General features: G+C 35.7%; 2 protein-coding genes and 1 pseudogene across 5 annotated transcripts; 2 read left to right on the top strand and 1 right to left on the bottom strand.

The window, feature by feature from the left end:
• Nucleotides 1–1,722: 1,722 nt before the first annotated feature.
• On the top strand, nucleotides 1,723–4,942 carry LOC148919374 (elongation factor 1-gamma-like). Its single transcript, XM_089047489.1, has 7 exons — nucleotides 1,723–1,940; nucleotides 2,374–2,523; nucleotides 2,606–2,666; nucleotides 2,750–2,802; nucleotides 2,962–3,063; nucleotides 3,560–4,067; nucleotides 4,362–4,942. Exons 1-7 carry the CDS (start codon nucleotides 1,932–1,934, stop codon nucleotides 4,739–4,741), a joined length of 1,263 nt encoding a protein of 420 aa, XP_088903615.1. The 5' UTR covers nucleotides 1,723–1,931; the 3' UTR covers nucleotides 4,742–4,942.
• Nucleotides 4,943–5,554: 612 nt separating this feature from the next.
• LOC148919375 (uncharacterized) lies at nucleotides 5,555–7,831 on the top strand (annotated as a pseudogene). Its single transcript, XR_016124754.1, has 3 exons — nucleotides 5,555–5,837; nucleotides 6,604–6,867; nucleotides 7,584–7,831. The product of XR_016124754.1 is annotated as an uncharacterized LOC148919375 (transcript).
• Nucleotides 7,832–9,693: 1,862 nt separating this feature from the next.
• Nucleotides 9,694–15,493, bottom strand: LOC148919376 (KH domain-containing protein At1g09660/At1g09670-like). Of its 3 annotated transcripts, XM_089047493.1 has the most exons (7): nucleotides 15,347–15,493; nucleotides 13,186–13,267; nucleotides 12,357–12,496; nucleotides 11,671–11,805; nucleotides 11,486–11,602; nucleotides 10,433–10,576; nucleotides 9,694–10,354 (listed from the first exon to the last, which is right to left on the bottom strand). In XM_089047493.1, exons 1-7 carry the CDS (start codon nucleotides 15,491–15,493, stop codon nucleotides 10,196–10,198), a joined length of 924 nt encoding a protein of 307 aa, XP_088903619.1. In that variant the 3' UTR covers nucleotides 9,694–10,195. The 3 variants fall into 3 exon arrangements, with proteins under 3 accessions (XP_088903619.1, XP_088903618.1, XP_088903617.1); XM_089047492.1 differs by lacking the exon at nucleotides 13,186–13,267 and having other exon boundaries at nucleotides 15,351–15,439; XM_089047491.1 differs by lacking the exon at nucleotides 15,347–15,493 and having other exon boundaries at nucleotides 13,186–13,271.
• Between the last annotated feature and the right edge of the window lie 5,157 nt (nucleotides 15,494–20,650).

The raw sequence follows: 20,650 nt of genomic DNA on the forward strand, positions 1-20,650 counted from the left end.
AAAGAGATCCTAGACCAAATAAAGATTTCTAAATTAGAAATTAAATGAGGAGATATTTATTTGCATCGTAGAGAAGAAGGTGCAACTTACCTCGGCAAGAACAAATTTCACTTGCATGAAGGTAGTGTAAATAGCCTTTCCATCAGCTCCCATGCAGATTTTAAAGAGGTAGACTCCTCAATGTTTTATATCTTTAAAGAGAAGAGTAATTTGGCAATAGGATATAGAGGAGTTTGTATTTTTCTAAAACTAATATGAAGAGTGGTGGGTGGTGTGTATAAATGTATTAGGGTTAAGTATTAAGTTGGATGACCTTTTTTGTCTTTTTACACAATAATAAAACTGATTCACTATTATACCCAATATAGGAGTCCAAATTATAAAAAAACCTATATGAAATGGACTTTAGAAACACACCCAAAACTCATTTACAACATAACAAAAAGGCTTCTAACCTCTTTTAAATTACAAAACTACCATTGATTTCTTAAAACAAACTCGATCCCAAAACCTCATAAAAAAGCACAAAACACTCAATAGGGTATCAAAGTAATTTAATAATCAAAATTAAATTCATTAGGTCCAGCTGTCATTTTTTAGGTATGTTTATAAAAATTAAAGAGTGCTTCTAAACCAACCCTAAAATTAACCAAGTACACCCTACTACCAAACTACTTATTGAATTACTAATTTACCCTAATATAAAATGACCAAAAAGGATATATTGAATTGTGAAACAAATATAAATTTAATAAGTACACCATACTAATGACCATATTCAATCATAATCAAGGGAACATTTTTACTCATCACTTTAACCTAATGTATGTACCATCACCACCCTTCTTAAAAATTAACATCCCTCTTCTCCTGGCCTTTTGAGTTCATATATGGATGGGCGTAAGATATAGGTGACCACGAGGTTCCATCTTCTACCCCAGAAGTTTTGCAGTATGCCTCGTTGAAATAGGATTTGAGATCTAAACCCAAATGGCTCCAAGTGAGGGTTGCTACAATGATTAGTTGGATTTCTCTATATATTTATATAAGCAATGAAGGATAGAGACGAGCTTTGGGTGGATGTGATGACTGTAACTAAGGACACCAATTACAATGGCCAAAAGGAAGCCATTAATTACATGATCTAGGGGCAAATTGTGTCCTTCACCATTTGTATGGGTCTTGTGGAGATGGGTTGGTTTCAATTTCAGGATTTTGAGATTTTGGAGGTGGGTTTTCTCTATTTAGATGGGATTTTGAGGAGGATGGGTTGGTTTGGAAGGCAACAAGTTCAATCCAAAAAATAAGAAATAAATAAAGAAAATCACAAGGATTTACAAGAATAGGGTTTAGAGGGCAACAAGTTCAATCCTAAACCCTATTTACAAGAATCAAACTTCGAATTGAAGGAGCTAACAAATCTATTTCCACAACAACTTACGAAATTAAAGATTTTGATGCAAACCCAAAATCTGAATAGAGGACACAAATTTATGTAAAAAGAGAAATTTAGATTGGTATTAGGGGTGTACCATGAGTATTTTTTATAGTTAAATAGGATGTACTTAGTTAATTTTACATTTTGATTTAAATATTAAGGTGTACTTATATCATAGGGTGTATTTAGTTAATTTTATGGTTCGTTTAGTAGCATTAAATTAAATGATGTAGAGTTTATTTATAATTTTAGTGCTAAGAATGAATATATGACAAAATAGTGAACATAGGGAGAAGTTTGAGGTTTAAATAGAAATTCTCCAGCTCACAGGTCGCTCCCTCGTTCTCTTTCTTTCTCTGTGAGTTGAATTTCTAGGGAAAAAACTTCTCCTCTGTGTTTTTTATTGTTATCAATTACTGAACAGAAGACTTCAATTTTGGCTTTGCATGTTTCTGATCTCAAGTCAGAGTGAAAACGTTTTTCCGCAAAAGCCATGGCTCTGGTGAGTTTGTTTCTTTGGGCGTTTTAAACTGCAGTTCATGTCTTATCGTTCATAGTGGTCGATTTATGTTTGGTTTCATCTTAAAAGTTCTTAATTCTAAGATCATGTGTGATTTTATTTTTCCCTTGATGTTGGATACAAGTCAATTTTGAATCTTCTTAGTTGGATTTGTTTTCAGAATCAAACTTTATTTGCACTAAATGATTTTTGATCTGATAGTATTGGTGGAATATTAAAAATAATATTATAAACCCATCTGAACACATGCAATTTCGGGGGTTTGTTTTTCTTTTTGTCACTGAATTTGAGTCTGTTACAGTTTATATTATCCTCAGTGGAAATAGCTTGATATGCTATTGATTTCAGCTATTTGTCATCAGTAACAATTTTCTGGTCCTCCTTTACTAATAGATATGTATGATCTACTTTGCAGGTCTTGTATGCAGTGAAGGGACACGAATATGGTTTCAAGACCCGCATAGTTGCGGAGTACACTGGTGTAAAAGTTGAACTTGCACCTGACTTTGAGATGGGTGTCACCAACAAGACTCCTGAATATTTGAAGTTAAACCCTATTGGGAAGGTAGACTGTTGTGTGATTTCTATTTACTAAATTAAATGCTGGTTTGGGTTTATGTTTTAATGGTTCTATGATATAATTCTAGGTTCCCCTGCTGGTAACACCTGATGGTCCAATCTTTGAGAGTAACGCCATTGCACGTTATGGTAAGGCTATACTGTTTATCTAATTACGTTTATAAAATCTTATTGGTGTTCTGTAAATTAACTTTGTTTATGTCTGGCTTCAGTTGCTCGCTTGAAGGCTGACAATCCTCTTATTGGTTCTTCTCTGATTGATTATGTAAGCAACTCTATTTCTGTGTTGTTTTTTTGTGTGTAAACCTCAAGGCTCAAGTGCAGTTTTATTTTATGTGTTTTAATTTGTCTCAATCCTGATGAGTGAACCTGCTTGTGATGCTTCTGCCCTTTGTTATGCTTACTATTATATGTTATTTATTAGGCCCATATTGAGCAATGGATTGATTTTGGATCATTGGAGATTGATGCTAACGTAATGAGCTGGTTTAAACCAAGATTTGGATCTGCTGTGTACCTTCCTCCAGTAAGTTACATATTCTTAAGCTTGTTTTCTGATTTTGGATCATGCGCCTATTTTGTTTATTCTTTTAAGACTTAATTCAAGTTTATCACTTAAAATAGAGACAAGAATAGACCTATCTTTGTCTTTAGTAGTAGGGCAGCAGAGTAGAGATTAATGGATTATGGATTATGTTAATAATTTTTTCACTATGCTGGTTGGGCTTTGTAAGGCCTGTAGCAAGGGATCCAGTTGGGTGTGAAAGTCAGAAAATGCAATCTTGTTATCTCCCTTGGTCTAAATGGACCATTAAAATCTAAAGGAACACATATGACTAAATTGGTGTGTGAATTCTTTTTCTCTGATATAATGACCTGATTTACAGTCTAGATAATCTAGTTTTTTATGATCCCCCGTTCATTCCTGCTGCCTTGATGGTTCATTGGAGTCTGTCTACTTTGCTTTTGTGTGAATTATGATGGAGTCTGTTTGGCGTTTAATTTTTATGTTTTCTATTTAGGCTGAGGAAGCTGCGATATCTGCTTTAAAGAGAGCGCTAGGTGCCTTGAACACCCATCTTGCTTCGAACACATACCTAGTTGGGCATTCTGTAACCCTTGCTGACATTATTGTCACATGCAATTTGTTTTGGGGGTTCACCAAGCTCATGACAAAGAGCTTCACTTCGGAATTCCCCCATGTTGAGAGATACTTCTGGACCCTGGTCAATCAACCAAACTTCAAAAAGGTAATGGGTGATGTCAAGCAGACTGAATCTGTTCCACCTGTTCCATCCACAAAGAAGCCTTCCCAGCCCAAAGAAACTAAATCCAAGGCCAAGGAGGAGCCCAAGAAAGAAGCCAGAAAGGAGCCAGCAAAACCCAAAGCAGAAGCTGCTGAGGAAGTGGAACCAAAACCAAAACCCAAGAATCCTCTTGATCTGCTGCCCCCAAGTAGTATGGTATTGGATGACTGGAAGAGACTTTACTCTAACACAAAGACCAACTTCCGTGAGGTTGCTATTAAAGGTAATTATCTCAATGCTTGATTATTGTCATCACACTTAAACATTCAGTGGTGTTAGGTGATCCACACAAGCCAGGCTCGGCTGCCCCAACTGATAATGTCATGGGACCATTTCTGTCACATATATTACTTTAGGAGTGCTCTGTTCGGATTATGTTCTCAAAATTTAGAAACATTGATATAATTTGGTTTGTTTGCCGTTGGCTCCTCTTTGGAATGTAGGAAGTCCTAAACATCAGTTGGGTTTGTTAACCTAGAATAGATATTTATATCCTTGTTTCCTTGCTTTTTTGCAGGATTCTGGGACATGTACGATCCTGAGGGATATTCTCTTTGGTTCTGTGAGTACAAGTACAATGATGAAAATACTGTATCCTTTGTGACATTGAACAAGGTCGGTGGATTTCTTCAGCGCATGGATCTGGCCCGCAAGTATGCTTTTGGGAAGATGCTAGTGATAGGCTCAGAGCCACCATTTAAGGTGAAAGGGTTGTGGCTCTTCCGTGGGCAAGAAATTCCTCCATTTGTGATGGAGGAGTGCTATGACATGGAGCTCTACAAGTGGACGAAGGTTGACCTTTCAGATGAAAACCAGAAGGAGCGTGTCAACCAGATGATTGAAGACCAGGAGCCTTTTGAGGGCGAGGCTCTGTTGGATGCCAAGTGCTTTAAGTGAAATATCTAATCCCTTACTGCAAGGATGCGTTTTTGGTCTGCCCATCTTTTTTCGTTAGGGTTCGATTCCGTGGTCAATTTTAGACAGTTTAGTCTTTGGTGTATTTGAGTGACAAGTATAATTTATAATCCATGTTTTTGAGTTTGATTTTGGAGAATGGTTTAGACATTTAAAATGCTATATGGTACAATCTTTTCATCAGATGTATACTTATTTTCCCATCAATGTTACTGTGAACAACTAGAAGCTGAGAACAGTATTATCAAGTAGTTCCTTTTTAAGATATGGTAAACCATGAACTTACGAAAATGTGTATTTTACCTGTGTCTTTGTGAACTTGTACGAGAAACGGAGTATTTTTGAAAAATACGACATGCACGTATAATAAAGTGGAGACGAGTAGCTGATCATGGGACTTGGATTTGGATTTCGTTTCTTGAGAATAGCATTTTCCCACAACTGCCCTAGGATATTGAATTTGTGGGGAATGTTGGCATCAAGAAGGTTTCAACCAAATCAAGAAGTACATTCCTATGACTATGATATGAGAAAATTATAATTAAAGTTTATGCGAGAATTTCTAACTCTAGTGCTAACATTTTTTCCATGCCTATAAAGCAAGAGTGATATGAAATGCGCAGATCACACTTGGACTACAGCAAGGAGTTACAAACAAACAAAAAAAAAAAAAAAAAATCCTCTTTTAAAAAAATTCCATCAAAGCGATACTGCGCAAGTGAACTTTTTATTTTGAAGTGGGTGGTTTCGTCACTTGAATGAGACCCTAAACGAGGGTGGAATTAGAATATGGAGACATGTGGACAATACTAGAAAAAGGCTTTCGTAATTATTCAAGTTTCGAAAATGAAAAGATTTCAAAAAAGAACAAAAGGGAAAAAAACACGCAAAGCGTGGTAGCGTGAAAGGAGAGCGATCTCTCCAAAGAGAAAACCTTGAGAGAGAGAGAGAGAGAGAGAGAGAGAGAGAGAGAGGGAAAGTTTCAGAGAGACTTCTGGAGAGATGAGTGAAATTTGTGGCTGCAGATCGTTGAGTTTGTTTGTATTATTGGCTTCAATTTCTCTACAATTCATCCCAGGTTGGGCTTCTGAAATCTCTCTTCAATTTTAAAATTATTAAACTTTACATTCCATTCCATTTTTTTGCGCTTCAATATTTCTGTATCATGCTTTAATTTATATATGTATTCTATCTAGCACGCGTAATTATTTTTCTTTATTCAATTGTTCTGTTAGTTTTTTTATAATTCTATTGAAATTCTCTTTGAAGTTGCTTTCTGGGTCCGTTTCAGATAACTTATTTCAAATGTTCGGTTTCTGATAAAACTAGAAAGAAAGAAAGTTCCAAATTTGTTTTTGTTCTTTGTCTTGTTTGTTATTATTAAATAGCTAAAAACCCACCTGATGCAAACCCAACATAGTCATTATTTGAAGTATTATGTGTATGTGGATTATCTAGTTTTGTGGAATCCAAGTACTATAGCTGGATTTTGGAATGGTAGTATTTGCAATCGTAATAGAAATCTATGGTTGAGTGTAGTGGCTTAAAAACTTTTGGAAAATGAAAAAAAAACTAAATATGTTGCAACATCCAAATGTTTAAGTGCTTGCTTTGGTGTCTGCAAATTAATTATCTTTTAAGATTCTTGGCGTTGAAGCATCCTGTAAGCATTATACGATCAAATTGATGCGCTATTACTTCAATTCTTAAAAACCAAAGTTACCGTAGGCTAGGCGATATTATCAAGGAATGATATATGATGCCTTTTTTGATGATATGATATGATTAATTGTTTCTCATGTTAACAAGACGAGATCTTTCATCTCTGGGACCTTTTATTTCAGGATTTTCTGATGATTCATCGGTTCCAAAAATGAGAAAAAAGCTGTGACGCATTCTACTTCCAGTCACACTGGATCTACGTTGGCCATCATATTCCTTGGACTTGTAGTAGTTGTATTGTTCTCCTTTTTCCTTTTCAAGCTATGGCAAAAGAAGAAACGAGAAGAACAGTATGCCCGTCTTTTGAAGTTGTTTGAAGAGGATGATGAACTTGAGCTTGAACTTGGTCTTCGGGATTGAAAAACTTGGAGTTAATTAAAGTCATGGTGTGCCTCCTGTCTTTGTTTTCAGCTTTTGAATGTGCAAAGTGTCATTTCTTTATTTTCAAAATTGGTTTAGGGACATGGTAATTGGCATCAACAATGCAAACATTGCATGAGTATTTTTTTTTTTTCTCCTAACAGGCTTTAAGATCTTATCAGTTTTTCAAACTATCCTACAGTTTGAGATCTTATCAGTTTCCAAACTATCCTACAGGCTTTCCTTTGATTTCCCTTTAGAATCTAGGGACCTATGATGTTTTGAGTATCAGTTCTTTGGTTGTTGTGAGGGGCCTGTACCACTTTTCTGTTTGCTTCACTTATTTACCATATTTGTGTACTGAATATTGATGATTTGGTATATTTTGGCACCCCTGGGTGTTATGCGGAATCATATACAAACTCTCAAAATAAATTTTTTGATCACAAGTTCAATTAAACTTGTTGAATACTTGTGCACACATGTTGGCATAACTTGAATGCTTTTATGTTTATTTCTTTCCTTTTTTTTTTCTTTTTTCTTTTGAGGACTAAAGTGTGAGGGCATGCTTGTTTGATGTGACTATTCTTATTGTGTACCAAAATGTGTGCAAGTATTTATATCTTTCTTGGTGCATCCCTTTCTTACTGTATCCTGGTTTTTAAGTTTGGAAAGTTGGTATCAATGTCTCGTATTGTCTCCATATCCTGGTTTTTAAGTTTGGGGTATCTTTGTTTTGCAGGCTTGAATGGCTTTTGTATTTGAAAAACTCACTCCCATAACCAGGATTGCAGTTTTGTGTCCGGGGTTGAGGTTAGATAATTTCTGTCAATTGTGACATTTGTAATCTTATCATCAAATGTAATTTTTTTTCTTCTCGCTTTTCTGTTTTGTTTTTTTAATATGATTTCATACGATATGTGAGCTAAGGAAAGAATATTATTTTGTATGAATGCTGACCTTGAATTTTGAATTCACATGTTTGACTAACATCATAGTCCTGACAAGTTGTTTGAATCTTGATATAATTTTGAGATAACTTTAAGTCGTATAAGTCATTGAAGCCATCTGCTTTTCATTGGCTGGCATGAATAAGATAACATAAACTTTGTGCTTGATACAAATATTGTTCTATCTTTCTGCCTTATGTAGTGTGATATTTCCTAACACATGTGGTGTAAGCGAGCGTGGGTGTAGAAAAAAGGGAAGCAACTTCAATTATTTTGATAGTAAATCAAGGATAGTGTTCTTGTATTTGGTAGATGATGCTTCTGGTGTGGGAACCATTCTGTTGCACATTTTGTTGGGGACACCTGCAAGACCTATTGACGAAAGTACAGTCGAGTTTATTGAGGCTAAGCTATCACATCCAAGCCAATTTGTTCTTTATTTGAGTAAAGTTTTACTAATTTTTAATATCTTAATAAGACATCATTGTTATGAAAAGCAGGCATGAAATTGTACTGTTTTATGCACCTGTGTTCAAGAGGGTTAACTATTTAACGGTTCAGTGTGGAGGTTATTTGAAAATGACAAGTAGTACAATTTGCCAGTCCAGGACGTCTTTCTTAACTGGAAAACTATTGATCGGAGATTTTGAAGACTGTTATTCCTAGTTATCTTGACCTAGATAGTAGGATCACTTTTAATGTTTCAAGTTGTTCGTTTTCTTTTGATCATTTTATGATTTCCATAATGAGCCTTTTTACTTTCAGAAGAAATTTGATATTACAATATTTCAGGCAAATCTTTTATGTTATGGATGAGTCACCAGCACACACTAATTTCATGTTTTCTCTTTCCGTGTGATCATTTTGTGATTTCCATATTGTGTTCTTGTAGAGGAAATGAAATATTACGCAGCTTTGAGCCACATATTTAATTTGCAGACATTTTTACAGCAGTTGTGCATGTTTTTAGCAATAAGTTTTTGTATTATACCTGTTCTTTACCCAAATTTTTGGGCTTCTTATGCAGCCTATACTTTTTGAATCATCATTCGATTGAGCTTCTTGAACAGATTGTAGGTTTTTGCTATCTTAGTTTGGAAGTGATCTATGGATGTCTTTATAGCTCTTTCAAAACGGTCTTGTTCTGTTTTTGCATGCTGTCTGATCATAAGAGTAGATTCGTATGGCAAAGATGGTTATCAGAGCTTATGTTCGTCTGTGCTCTATTTTGACAGTGCAACAAATGCTGACAAGTGCTTCAAAGTTTTGGAGTACATAGTTGCACTGACTGTTTCCTCCTCTTCCTTCATCTGGCTGATTCAGTCTCTCCCTTTCAATACTCATATGGCAAAGATCAATTTAAATAAACTTCTATTGCCTATTGCCTTGCCTTTTAAAGTAAATGAAAGGTGCCTTTGCGAAGCGAGCTGACTGATTTAAACTTTTTACATTCATTTTCTGCTTTCTATTTGGCTTGAAAACTCTTGGAAATGATGAGATCAACAACACTTCATTTTGGTGCTGAAGGATGTGGGAGATGATGCTTGGCTGTCTTTAAACTTTTTAAACTCTGTTCTTTCTATTCGGCCCGAAAACCCCCAAAAGTTAAAAGATCAACACTTATTTTTTGGTGCAACATGTGACTCCTAGTAATGATGCTTAATAACACATTTGATCCGTGGCCTTAAAGGAAAGTAGTGTTGAATCTTTGAGATGCGTTGAGCATCATACAAGGCATTTATAAATGTGTTATTGTGTTTTGCGATTATCCTTGTTGGGATGTTTTACAACGATTAATATGCAATTCATTTCAATTACCGATGAGTATGAACCATTCATCAGTCATGGGAGCTGCAGAATCAAAGAAAATTTTACATTTCAAGAAATGGTAACAATAGCACGTAGAAGCCATAACAAGATGGCAAAAACAAGAAACCCATCTGAACTTTTTTTATTTTTATTTTTATGAGCAAGAGAATATACGCATGTAAAACAACAATAAAATTTAGCATTTGCCTATAAACAACAATAAGCTAGGGGGTTGTAAGCTACAATAAGCTTTAGCATTTGCCTACAAGCTGCTGGAAGATGATAGAAAAATCAAACAAGGGGAGCCTATAAGCTATGGGGCTATAAGCTACAATAACTAAAGAATAATGTGTTGGCTATCAATGGGATAACACATGAAAGAATATATTACTGCACGTAGAAGTATGTTGCACAGAACTAATGCAGCGGTTGAACCCTATGAGATGCCAAACAAAGAGCCCAAAATTAGTTCATCAGTTTGTCAACAAAGCTTCTCACGGTTTTGGAAGTCAAAATTATCAAGATGCCACAAGGTCTTCGACGAGTCAGACGCTACTGTTTCAGTGATCAGAAGAATTAATCATGTTTATACGAGTCATCTTCCTGTCTTGGCTCGTTTCATTCCTGTACTGTTAAATGGTGACATGCTAGGGCTTATACTTGGGCTCATACTCGGACTCTCTTCCCTCAATGTACCGTTTAGCATAGCCAATTCTCTAAGCTGTTGCTTCTTATAGTGATCGAAGGACTCGTCCTGCAAGACACAGGTTACAAGTGGTCCAAGAAACTGATGAATTAAGAGTTAAAACTCCATGATTAATCCTATTCATACCACAGGCTTCAGAAGGTTTTCTAGTATGGCCACTGCATGATCCAATCGCGCATTGATTATATCCTCAGGAAATTCAGCCTCCACCAATACATGCAATGGCTCATTAAGATGTTCATATCCAGGCTTTTCTTTTAATTTCTCTTCCTGAAGGTAAAATAGAAGGCATGCAGAATAAGAAAAAGTGCAAATATGCGAGGAGCCGAATGATATCAAATAAATCGAGAACTTGACAAGGATCCATGACCATTTTCAAACAAAATGACTCTTAAGGATACTAATTCATGTGTTGAAGGACACATGACCATATCACATGTGTGTAGTATCATTGGTAAAACAATTACATTCCAACTTATTCGGTAACCTTAATACCAAAAGCAGTATCATTTAAAGGACTGCATATTACTCGCATGATATTTCATTTACTTTATAATAATAAACATATAAATAGAATAGAAACAAATTATTTTATAGTTGTAGAAGTTCGATCCAAAACTCCACTTGGTTTTTTTGGATATTCCCACTTGACATTTTTTTACAGCAAATTGGATGGAATTCAGAAAACTGGACATCAAGGGCCACATTGGCTGTTTTTATAAAATTTAAGACTGTAATTGGCTGATAAAAGAGCTCGAGGGTAAATTGAATGTGATAGTTCAGAGACCAAAACGGCAATTTACCCAAACAAGGAATTAGTGCTAAATAACTAATTGGTTGATTAAGACTCCCATATTTGAAAACTTCAGAGCATAGTTCGCATAAAATATGTAAGAAGGAAACAAACATCGCCATATATAAAATTGAGAAGAGGTCAAAATGGACAAAAACATAAGTTATCTATGAACATAGAATGATGAGCCAAGCTCCAACGTGCAATCAGAGAGAGAGAACAATATATTTTGTATAATAAATCAAATGGTACCTGTAAAAATGAATATAACTGGGCACATTTAAGACTTAATTTTTCATGCAACCATGCCAACTAATCTGCTCCAACCTAATCACATGGTCAATACCAAGAAATTTTTTGTAAACAAAGAAAAAAGACTGCAATACCTTTACAGAATCCTTCACAGAGCCCCGACCTCGGATGTAAACCCTACACTCTGTCATCGCTTCAACTCTTTTTAAGGAGTTCCCACGTGGTCCCAAAATTCTGCCAACAAAATTGTACTGCAAACCTTGGAGTCAGAAGTTGTTAACTAAAAGAAAAAGGTCAAAATCATATACCCCTTGCTTACATGTGGATATTTGTCCACTGGAACATCAAGTCTAATTACTCTCTTTACAATAGGAGTGGTTGGAATTCCTTGCACGCCAGGCCAACCCATAGAAGGAGATTGAAACGGGGCCATTCTCTGGATATGTCCATTTTCCTACATGAGACAATGTAGCACAGATGAGGTTTCATACATACAAACCACACAAGACATAAGCAAAACCTAAACTCTCTTCCCACCAAGTCATACTCCATGAAAGAGTTTTATTTAACTATGGGCTTGTGACGCACATGCACATGTGCACAAAGGTGTAAGTAATTGCTCCATTCTCCAATTTGTGGCAAAAGAATCGACACTAAGCAGGTGATTGAACAACAAACAGTAGAGTAGAATCAACAGTATCATATTGGAATTTGGTTTGGACGGCCACCAAAACACTACCAAAATGGACCATGGTTGTGACAGAAAGTCACGTGAGCTTGTGAAACATGCATAAATGAAAATAAATAAATACGTATTGCATACAGTACACTCATTTAATCCTATTACATCCTACCAAACAATAAAGGTAACACTGTCATGCACACAAGCAAATATGAATAGTTACAGAATGGTCAAAAATGAAGTCAAGAAACAACAAAAATGGTCAAAAAGAACGTAAAACATATTACAAAATGCGCATCAATGATATCTAAAACTAACATTACCTCCATTTGCATTCCTGGCCATCCCTCCAAATCCATTGGTCTACCATTTGCGCTTTGACTTAATGTCCTAAATGGACTCTCATGCTCAAGTCTTTCATGATCTACAAGAGTTTGATTGAAGCCTGACACCCGTCTGATTTCTGTGGTGGCATTACAGAACAAATTATGCTTGAGCAAGAACATCAGAACATTGACACTAGTCTAAACATGGCTAAGCATTTTACAACAGCTTCCAACCAACGCACTACATTGATTATATGAGCACACCGTGTACTATAAATTTTCCAATATATGTTTGTATATAGAAGAAACTACAGTTACCACCCCCTGAAAACCCTTTTCAAGGACTCAGTAGAGAAACTATAATAATTGGAAATTTCAAGTATAAGACGTTTTACAGCTTAATATCATTCAGGAAAAAGATATCTGTACTCTAGTGTTCCTTCTAATCTTTTGGGAATACACCATTTGGTATCATTACTTGTCCAAAACGCATCAACACCATAGACAGAACATAGATTTTTCATCTATTGACAAGTATGGGTTGGAACAAACATATCCAAGAACAAATGTCCAACTTCAGCACACAGATGTCAGGTACTCAAACCCAAACTGATGTCACAGGACATGAATGACTATACATACATGAAAAACCTGTACTGAACAATAACTTGTTTATGAGTTAACCAAAACCCCTTTTTAAATTAAAAAAAAGAGTCAGCCAAAGCTTATTGCCAACTACAAAAGAATGTTGTCCGTTCACAAGAGAGATAACAAGACTTAGAAGTTAGCTACATAGGAGCGAAACAGTAGATAGAGTTTCTATTACCGTGATTTAGAAGTCTGCTACATAGGGGCAAAATTTGCATGAATGGTCCCAACTTTTGCTTCTCTGCTAGTAGTTCAGCCAACTATCTGCCATTATACCAGCCAAATCATGTGTCAATTCCTAGCACGTGCTTTTAGCACGCAGTTTTTATGGTCCCAACATGAAGTGTGTGTTTAACTGGTCTAAATGTATTAGTTTTCTTTTTTTGGGATGAGACATAAAATTTTTATTGAGATTTAGCAAGTACAAACATCATTACAATAGACAAGATGTCCTTAAGCCAATCCTAACAAAAGGCACAGAACACTAAAATGACTAAACTGCCTTTTACATAACAGAAGCCATCATATCAGTAAAAAGATAGCCACAGAAACAATAGAATTTCCTTAATCTGAAGAGTCTAAAAGCCCACAAAGATTATCAAAATTCAACTTTGCTACCAAAGAACTCCAATTCCTCCCAAATGCCAAAAATCTTTCTAACCACACCAACCAAATCATCACAATCACACCAAATCTGTCTAAGACTTCTCCGCTTAAACTTTCATCATTACAAATTGCAGAACAACTGGTAAAACCCAAATTTACCTCAACAATGTCCACCACAACTCTAATGCGATCAGGCAATGAAGAAACAAATGGTCAGTATTTTCTGCCATTCACTTGCACACTAGACAACCAGTGAAGAGGGGCAAGCATCAGGCCTCCAGCCATTTCCCAAGTTGAGCCTCATTCTTTCATTACTAAATTCCCCAGATGAGAAAGTTTGCTTCAAACCTTCCAATATATTCTCCACCACTAGACCCCAAAAACAATTCACCTATGGATTTCCTGCAAATGGCAGTCCCAATATTTCATTGACCAACTCCCTCCCCACATCCACACATATCCCCCTAAAGCCTGGAAACTTAAAAGGGGGAAAACCAAAAAATTCAATATGCAAAGTTAATGAAGATTTTGAATCAAAACAATTATTACAACAGGTTAGAACGGTTTTTTGGTTAAAATATTTATACAGCGAAACACTAATGTAATACTCCACTTCATGCCTTCAACTATCAGTTTCCTCTGCACCAGAATATGGACATGTGTCGAGTAGTCACTATCTGACACAATAACGGCAATGTGTGCAACACGTCAAGAGCAGTTTGAGTTCCAATTACAAAGTCACTTGACACCTGTTTTTTAAATATTTACCTTCTTTCTGTATTTCTTTCCTACTTGAAACACCAAAAACAAAGCAGGTGAGCAAGACAGTAGGTTTCAAACTACATCTCACCTGCCATGCCAACAACACTTCTCCACTACAGAGCATACTCCCACTGAAGAATGAGTCGCTTTTCTATTTTCTTTAATCTTGATTCAAAATGGAATATATAGCTCTGTATGATCTGAAAACAGCAGAAGTGAAGTGAAATAAGAACTTGTGTGGTTTGATCTCAATAGGCAAACACTCAAAATTAGACCAGGATTTGTCCGCCATTTGAAGCATACCCATGTTAACAAATGCCGGAGGAATTTCTTTGTTCCATTTTGACCATGTGGATCTATTTGCGGCATTTTAGAGAAAAAACTATCTAGTAAGTCTGAAAAGTCTGCAGAAATAATCTCCCAAACACATGAAAGAAAGTACACTAAAAAATTTCTTACACAATAAAGCAATTAGCCATATATCTTATTCATGGCATTTCAGAAAAATTGTTAACTTTAAATAAAGTCTGAAAAGCCTAAAGAAACATATCTACAAAACACAATCTTTTTTTTTCTTGAACAATAAAGGAAAATGACCATATAGATATTAAGATTAGCATTTCATAAAAATGGTCATGTAAACTATTTCTAGAAACTCATGGAGTACAACAAAGGATTTAAAATTCATAGCATAATACAATCTCAATCCCACCAGGTAACAAATGAAAGATTAAAGATTGAAATCCAAGTACATCAGAAAAACGTAGGACAGCCACATATATGGGATAAACGCATAAGTCTTGAAAATTAAAATGCATAGGCCAGCCACCTCTATATAATATGATAAAAGCACCAGACGCACTGACGGCAAACATGAAGTATGGAACCACCAACTACACATACCAATCAAAACGCATTAAAAAGACACCAAAAGAAGATTGAATTAAAATTAAGCGCTGGACTGAAAAGACTGACCTTTCTCGATCTACAGGGAGAGAAGACCTGTGTGGAGAAGCATGGACTCCAGGAGGGGGGTACTGGAAGTAACTCCCAGGGGGAATTCTCTCTCCCATCACACAAGAACTACTGTATATGTGAAAGAAACCAAAAATTAACATAACCCCTTAAAAATTAAAAAATAAACCACCCAATTTGACATAAAATTATGCAACTTGAAGGAGCAAACCCAGTTGAAAAAACACCAATAAAGTAAATATCTTGACAATCGAATAGAACCCGCTCTGATGAAAACACACAGCATACCAATAGAACAAAACAGAACCCAGCAAGAAAAGAACAATCAATATGTATATATATAGAGGGAGAGGGAGAGACTTACCGGATGGAAAGGAGAGAGGAGGAGGGAGGTGGGGGCAGAGATATTCAAATCTATTCTGCCCCTTATTGGAAGTGGGAGTGATGCGAGAGTGAACAGAGAGACAAAATCCCTACTACAGCATGAGTCTCATGGAACCCCTTGCTGTATTTATACTCAATCAAATCACTCATTTTAATATATATTTTTCTGACGGGAGAGGTTCTCGGTCCGCCTTGTGAGCCTACAACTACGGAGCCCGCCCAGTCCATTAAGTAAAAGCTCAGCCCGGTCCGTTGTGACCCATGAAAGCCCAACCTGATTCACATGCCAACAATCCGAGCCTCCGAATTCCTTCGGGTTGTGAGACACATTAAAATTCAATATAAGTCCCAAAAATGCAAATAAAGAAAAGAAAAAAATTTAGAAAAATTAGAGGGAGGGGTCAAAAGAACTTATTAGATGACGGTTTTATTCAGTTTTATGATAACAAAAATGTCTTTACAACTAATTAACGACATTTCGTAGTTTGACATTCAAAAAACGACGATTTTTTACCATCGTCTATTGCGTTTTTTGTGGTAGTGTAAACTCAAATTCTTTATAGAGCACTGTAACAAGTTGTTTGCACAAATTATGTAATATGGATTGAAGAGAAACTCAGTTGTTGATCTGCTCTGTCAAGATGTAGGAGCATTTCCAAAGAAGAGGACCAAGGAGGCTAGGGGCAAACCCAAATGGTGTTTAAAGAAAAAAATCGCTAGGCATGAGGCTCAATAACTGGCCGCCCATGACGCTCATAAATTTTTTAACACAATGCACGCGCCTAACGTTAAAAATTTGACGCGCTTGGGCATACAAAGCTCCTAACGCCTTCTTCCACGGTACCGGTAATGGGCTCTCCGATGGAGGCGATGAAGATGTTAGCTGTGTGAGTCTTGCTCAAATTAGTCATTGTCCCGCAACTGCAAATGAGATGAAATTCGGTCATATGTGAAAAAAAATTCATCAGGATTTTTGTGAAAGGGTAATTGGTTCTAATTCGCACAGATGGCATTATCTAGTAGGTGGAAAATTTTAATAAAGAGTTGATTAAATAGAGAGATGTTCTTGGCAAAGCGATAGAACAACTATAGAAGCGGCAAAACCTTAGCAAAGGAGGTAAATTATTTGTACTTTGCTTTATTAATTTCTATGTCATATTAATTTCTATTTAAATGTTTCTTGCAATTTATATATTTTTGTTAATATTTCTTGTATTTCCAATATTAATATGAGTGTTTCTTGCAATATTTATATTTTGTTTTGCATTTCTAATAAATTGTTAAAGTTTCTTGCATTTCCATTATTATTATTTTTATACTTGTTGTATTGCCAATATTTTTTAAAGTTTCTTGCATTTTCATTTTTTTTATTTATAGATTATGCAAGTACAAATGTGGTTTGGTGCTACTCGGCAAGGCAAAAAATGTTTCAACCATACCCTATGTTGGGAGGTGGTGAAGAATTGTAAGAGATTCCAAATTATTCCAATGGATCCGACGGTAGTCTTGAACGAGATGTCACTCCATAAGACACCGACATCGGATTCGCCTACAGATTCTCCGATGAGTCAAGACTCACCTATCGTAAAATATCTCCAAGGTTTATTGGGAGGAAGGCGGCGAAGGCGAAAAGAGGGAGTAATTCTACCAAGAATGCATCTAAATTTTTGGAGGAAATTTCAAAGATACAAGCCATGAGAATTGAAATGGACATGAAACAACAAGAGCACGATAGGGCAATTGAAGTAGAATATGCAAAATAAAGGGAGTATGTACGCTAAGAAAAGATTGAAATAAAGGATCGGGAAACCATGGTCATGGATACAAGCCATAGGTCCCCTGAAACAAAACAATTTTGGAAGCTAGAACGGGGATGTTATGAGACAAAGATTTTCGTGATTTATGGAACTAGTAAATACGGATTGGTTAAATGATCAAAACCATTGGTTAGTTTGCTTGCCTTTCATTTCTTATTGTACCATTAAGTTAGTTTGCTTGCCTTTCATTTCATTGTATTTTTTGTTTTTTGTTTAAAATTAGTGGTAATTCATGTATTTTATTTTATGAGTTGTATTGATTTTCTTTAGTAAAATAAAGAAAATATACATAATGTAAAATTCCCTTTATTCAAAATAATTACCGATATAAAAAAAGTTAAAAAGTAATGAACTAAATGATAAAAATGAACAAAACTACAAATTACAAGCGCATAAAAAAAACAACAAAGCATAACTAAAAATACAACATAAACATAATACATTAAAAAAAAAACATCTTCACTTCACTTCATTCACCTTTATTGGCTTTCACCGCCCACAAATGCTCCATCAAGTCAACTTGACGGTGTTCATAAATATACGACAATTACATCTCCGTGTAGCGCTCAATCATATGAGGCATGAAACTACCGTCTCTAACCAACGGATCATGCTATACTGGTTCTCCATTTGGCCCCATGGGTTTTTCATAAATTCGTGTGAAGGCCGTATTCATGGGATTTGGTTCATACACTTCATCAGCATCGTAATCATACCCATCTTCCACAATCATATTGTGGAGGATGATACAAGTCATCATTAGACTCCTAAGCACCTCCTCGTTAAATAGACGAGCCGAGGCGCTGATAATAGCCCACCGGGCTTGAAGGATACCAAAGCACATCTCCACATCTTTTCTATACCCCTCTTGATAGGCAGCAAAAAAATAATTCCTTATGGGATCGGGGATGTGGAATTGATTTCACAAATGTTGTCTACCTTGGGTAGATACCATCAGCTAGATAATACCCGTTTTGGTAAACGATATTATTGATTTGATATGTGATATTTGGGCCTTCACCTCTCAGAACATCATTGAACACCGGATTAACACAGGACATTCAAATCGTTTTGAGAGCCGGCAACTCCAAAGAAGGCGTGTCAAACCCATGTATCAAAACCAGCAACTGCTTCGAGGATGATGTTTTTCTACCCTTTCCGATTGCCATAATCTATTTGCCAAGCAGTTGTACAATTTTTCCATTAGCCAGTGCATGCAGTCAACGCTACCAATTATTACAGGAAATCCATGAGACTAAGCTTTTTGTATAAGCCGTTGCAGGTCCCTGGGCGTAGGTATGCACAGGTAGTTCCTGATGTACAGAGTTTTCACTGCATCACAAAATCGCACCAAGCTCTCCAAAATAGTGGACTTCCCTATTCGGGCAATCTCATTCACCTGATCAGCAGATGACCCATACGTCAACATTCGTATCATAGCTGTGAACTTTTGCTCGGGAAAAAGCCTCAAATTTCCAGCACAATTTTTCTTTTGAACAAAGTATTCATCATAATTACAAATATCATGCATGACTTTATTGAACAAATGAGGTTGCATTCTATATCTCGCTCGAAAATGAACATCAAAGTCACAGAGAATGTGGGATAAAATAATCTTCCGAAAGATTCTTACCCAGAATGTCTATGTATGTCCACACATGGAGCACGGCCTTCTTGTGAACCACAGCTCTGGTTTTCTTTCTCCGGCAAAGCAGCCATATGAAGTTGCTTATCTATTCTCTCTGCACACCCCTTCATTGCAGCTAGTCGACGCATTCTTTCTCTCCTTTCTTACTCTTGCCTCTCCAAAACCTTTTGCATGTCTGCCATTGAAAATGGAGAATGAAATCTAAAATCTAATAAATAGAAATGTAGAGAAAATCTGGTGTAGGAGGTATGAGCTGAGCCTTTAGTTTTATAGAAAAATTTAGACATATAGATATGACCGTATACAATCTTATAGATTGTCTTATCTAAAATTTGAAATTTGAAATTTATCTTAAATTTGAATTTGAAATGTATATGAAATTTGACATTTTGAATTTATCTGAAATTTGAATTTTGAAATGTATCTGAAATTTGAAACAAAAAATCTTATTCGATATGAATAGTATTGACACATAGGAACCCAAAAATTTTATCCGAAAATATTATCCAAATTAATTGTTTAAATAAACAAAGTTGTGAAAAAAAACAAAAAAAATGAATAGTATTTGTCATGGCAAGCCTAAATTGTTAGAAACACACTTTCTTGGGGCTAGGTAAACTCTATTCACATGAATAATAGGCCTGAACTTCTTATATGTGTTAAATTTGTGGTGGAAATGCTCTTAGAGTTTCATTTTTTGTGAATTGACATCTCTTTCCCTTCTTAAAAGAAAAAAAGCACTATTTTATTAGTGTCCATTAACATGCTAAACACGTCTATTTGTCATGTTGTCTTGTTGTCCTGTCTTGAAAGAATCCCATCACAAGAGAGAGAGACCCAGTCAATCATATACAAAAACTTTCACAATTCAGAATCTAGGAGTAATGACTATATCTGATATTCTTATATAAATTTGGAGAAACCATCTGGAAAGAAAAATTGTGAAAAAATAATTAATATAGAAAATATGTATATGATTTTTACTAGAATATAACTAGAAATTTGTATTACAATGATCCACTGATTCACTCACAAGTTACTCCTTCAAGCCTAAAAGCAATTTCCTTCTCGTCTACCAAATCTTTGTTAAAATTTGCTATTGTTGCCTCATTTCGGCTTTGTTTTCATAAAACAATTTGGTGAAAATGAAGCGACATACGAGCGTGTTTTTGTAGAAAATGAAAACGGGGTCTTGAAAACTTTGCTGAACGGCCCCTTAGGATTTTGCCTTACACATGTATTGCCTTACCTTTGGCGTAAAAACTACAGGTCCGTTTGGTATCCTATTTGGATCTATTTTTGTAAACTCAAGAACAAAGTGAGTCCAAAACCCATAATTTGCATTTGGTAAAACCCATTTTTCAACAGCTCATTCAATAACAACTCAAGAAAATCCCATTTTTAAACCATATCTATCATTAGCAGATTTTGCTGCTAATGCTTTGTCTATT

This window comes from Prunus mume, linkage group LG2 (genome assembly GCF_029339155.1).
Source record: "Prunus mume cultivar Tortuosa linkage group LG2, ASM2933915v1, whole genome shotgun sequence".
NCBI lineage: Eukaryota > Viridiplantae > Streptophyta > Magnoliopsida > Rosales > Rosaceae > Prunus > Prunus mume.

What these genes read in the sequence shown, in the direction of transcription:
- LOC148919374 (XM_089047489.1), top strand. An exon ending in AGTTAAACCCTATTGGGAAG is followed by an intron (nt 2,524 to 2,605) that starts GTAGACTGTTGT and finishes ATATAATTCTAG; the next exon opens with GTTCCCCTGCTGGTAACACC. An exon ending in TAACGCCATTGCACGTTATG is followed by an intron (nt 2,667 to 2,749) that starts GTAAGGCTATAC and finishes GTCTGGCTTCAG; the next exon opens with TTGCTCGCTTGAAGGCTGAC.
- LOC148919376 (XM_089047493.1), bottom strand. Translation starts at nt 15,493, where the DNA reads ATGTTAATTTTTGGTTTCTTTCACATATACAGTAGTTCTTGTGTGATG. An exon ending in TAGCAGACTTCTAAATCACG is followed by an intron (nt 12,497 to 13,185) that starts GTAATAGAAACT and finishes ATGCCACCACAG; the next exon opens with AAATCAGACGGGTGTCAGGC. An exon ending in CTGTGAAGGATTCTGTAAAG is followed by an intron (nt 10,577 to 11,485) that starts GTATTGCAGTCT and finishes TTTTACCTTCAG; the next exon opens with GAAGAGAAATTAAAAGAAAA.